The sequence below is a fragment of the Eimeria mitis genome, genomic scaffold, assembly GCF_000499745.2.
Source record: "Eimeria mitis Houghton genomic scaffold, Emh_scaff213, whole genome shotgun sequence".
Taxonomy (NCBI): Eukaryota; Apicomplexa; class Conoidasida; order Eucoccidiorida; family Eimeriidae; genus Eimeria; species Eimeria mitis.
Window position 1 is genome coordinate 24,982 of NW_013570453.1, and position 2,528 is coordinate 27,509.

Genomic DNA, 2,528 nt, shown 5'->3' on the forward strand with positions numbered 1-2,528 from the left:
GAATAATATATATATATATATATATATATATATATATATATATATATATATTCATATATATATGTATATATGTATATGTATGTGTGTGTTGTTGCAGTAGTACCATATATTTATGACTTGGCTCGTCTTGTATAACTAAGCTGCCCAAGAACAGACTTATAGGAAGTCTTTCTGCAGTCAATGTGGGTCGAGAAATTTCTTCCAATTTATTATTCAATATTGTGTACAATTATATTCATAAAAAGTGTTTTATTATTCATATTTTGTCCGTTGGTTGATCACAATTCATCATTCTGTTCAATAGTACTCTGAAATTCAGCTTCTTCTACTCCCCGCACCGTCGCCTTGAACTCAACGAGCAAGAGTTGTACAGGCGGCTCCTCAGCAAGACGTTGATGCTTTTGAGAGAAAAAAGAAGTCCACATCTTAATTTAACAAAATAGCTAAGAAGATCAGGGCAGTTGCTCGTGCTATAATCTACAACCGCTCTGCAGGAAGCAGCAGCAGGGTTTGTTGCAACTCGCTAGAGGTCACCCCCTCTCAATACCAGTCTCAGTCCATTGTACCTTCGTGCCTGGGGTATATAAAGAATGGAGAGGAGATTATCAGCAGTTTTTTTTAAAACTTTCATCTCAAGTGCCCACTCTGCTGCAGCCCATGACGGTCCTAGGTATGCATATCCACGCACCACTGCCCCACATAGATTAACACTGCAGGTAAATGCTACCCCATTCATTGGCCGTCAGCAACCTACCCGCACTCCAGAAGAAATCCAAAAACCAGTTTCAGGCGGATCGGGCTTCAGATCCTGTTTCAATTGCCAAACCATAAAACCCGAAACCCTAAACCCNGTTTCAGGCGGATCGGGCTTCAGATCCTGTTTCAATTGCCAAACCATAAAACCCGAAACCCTAAACCCTGTGAACCGTAAGACCTAGAACTCATGTTCAACTTTTTTTCGAGACTAGCTTAGTTATATCCACAGTGTTTCTTTGCATTTAAACCACCTAATAAATTAATTAATTATTATTTTGGTTTAGGGAGGAGAAACTATGCTTCATTGCCTGTGCAAACACCAGCATCGACCCTTCGCTCAGACCGCCACAGCACCCCCCGCAATGAGCAGGAGGCAGTGGGGGGGCTTTCCGCTGTATCCCCCCATAAAAAGCGTTTCTGGAGATGGATCCAGATTTAATTGGAACTAAAATAATTTGTTTAATTGGCTAATAACCGTTGGGTGGTATGAGAAGGCAGACGTAACCCGAAACCAAGGCGAAAGCAACAACCCACAGAGATCGCTCCTCTTACCACCTCGACCTGCCGCATCTCTGGCGTTGCTTGTTTTTTGCATTTGTTTAAATTAAATGGTTTATTTCAGAGGATAAGTCNAAAATAGCTTCATCCTTTTAGGCAAAGCGGTGACTATCGCCTCAGGGGTTTCAGCAGCAGCCCCATCGGCGGCAACTGGCGGTGGAGGCAGAAATAGGTGTCGGTGATCACCATCGAGGGATGCTGGTGTTGTTCGTCTGTATTTCTTTCGTTCTTCCTGCACAATTTTTCCGTTTTCATGAATAAAAAGGATAAATTCCGTAAGTAATCATCAAATGGTTCATTAGTTCCCTCGCTTTTAGTCTGGTTACCATATAGGCGGCGCTCTCGGGCGCTTCGGCGCCGCTCCCCGAAAGACTATTTTATCCTGCAGGTTATACTTCTTTTTTTTAGTTTGGGTAGTAAAATTCGTGTTTGAAATGCCCATACAAGGATATTTTATACCGTCGCCGCGGCAGCGGCGGGGAGCGGGAGCTAGGGCTCCAGCTCCGGTGGTGCAACGGCTGCAGCGACGGTTGCCGCTGCTGCTGCTGTTGCTGCTCTTTTGCTGCTGCAACCCCGCATTAGCAAGGCGGCCTTCTCCTGCAGACGCTGCAGTTGAAGCAGCCACAACAACTGCCCCCGCAGCAGAAGCAGAGCAGCAGGTTGCTGATCCTACCCTGGAGCCTGTTGTGATGAAGGATGCACGCGAGAACCAGAAGCAGCTCAACTGGCGAAAGGTAGGCTCAGCAGCAGCTCTGATGGTGTTGTTGGCTGCTGCTACAGCAGCCGTTTTCGCTACATCTGGGGAGAAGCCGGCTGTCCCTGCAACTCCTGTAGAGACGGAGGAAGAAGAGAAAAAGAGAAAGGAGGAGGAAGAGAGAGAAAAAAGAGAAAGGGAAAGAAAAGAATTAGAAGGAGCCAAAGATGAACGCCCCTTCCCTAATCTACAGCCAAAGAAAGAAGTAACATTTGACTTCGGTGAGACGCCAGCACCACCACCACCAGCAGCTGCAGCAGCAGCGGCAGCAGCAGCAGCAGCAGGTCCAGAGGGAGAAGAAGAAGAAGAAGTATATGAAGAAGCATATGGAGGAGAAGACGTGCAAGAAACAGGAGTAACAGGAGGACCCACCGGTGCAGGAGCAGCAGGGGCCCCGAGAAGAGAAGAAGAAGAAGAAGAAGAAGAAAGAGAAATTGATGAAGAGTATATTAATGAACAA

The 2,528-nt window shown here is 45.8% G+C and overlaps 1 protein-coding gene across 1 annotated transcript; it reads left to right on the forward strand.

Moving 5' to 3' along the window:
• Positions 1-1,748: 1,748 nt before the first annotated feature.
• Positions 1,749-2,427, forward strand: EMH_0003680 (uncharacterized protein; the record flags this gene model as incomplete). The annotated part of the gene is made up of 2 exons (XM_013496482.1): positions 1,749-2,048; positions 2,302-2,427. 2 exons carry the CDS (start codon positions 1,749-1,751, stop codon positions 2,425-2,427), a joined length of 426 nt encoding a protein of 141 aa, XP_013351936.1.
• Between the last annotated feature and the right edge of the window lie 101 nt (positions 2,428-2,528).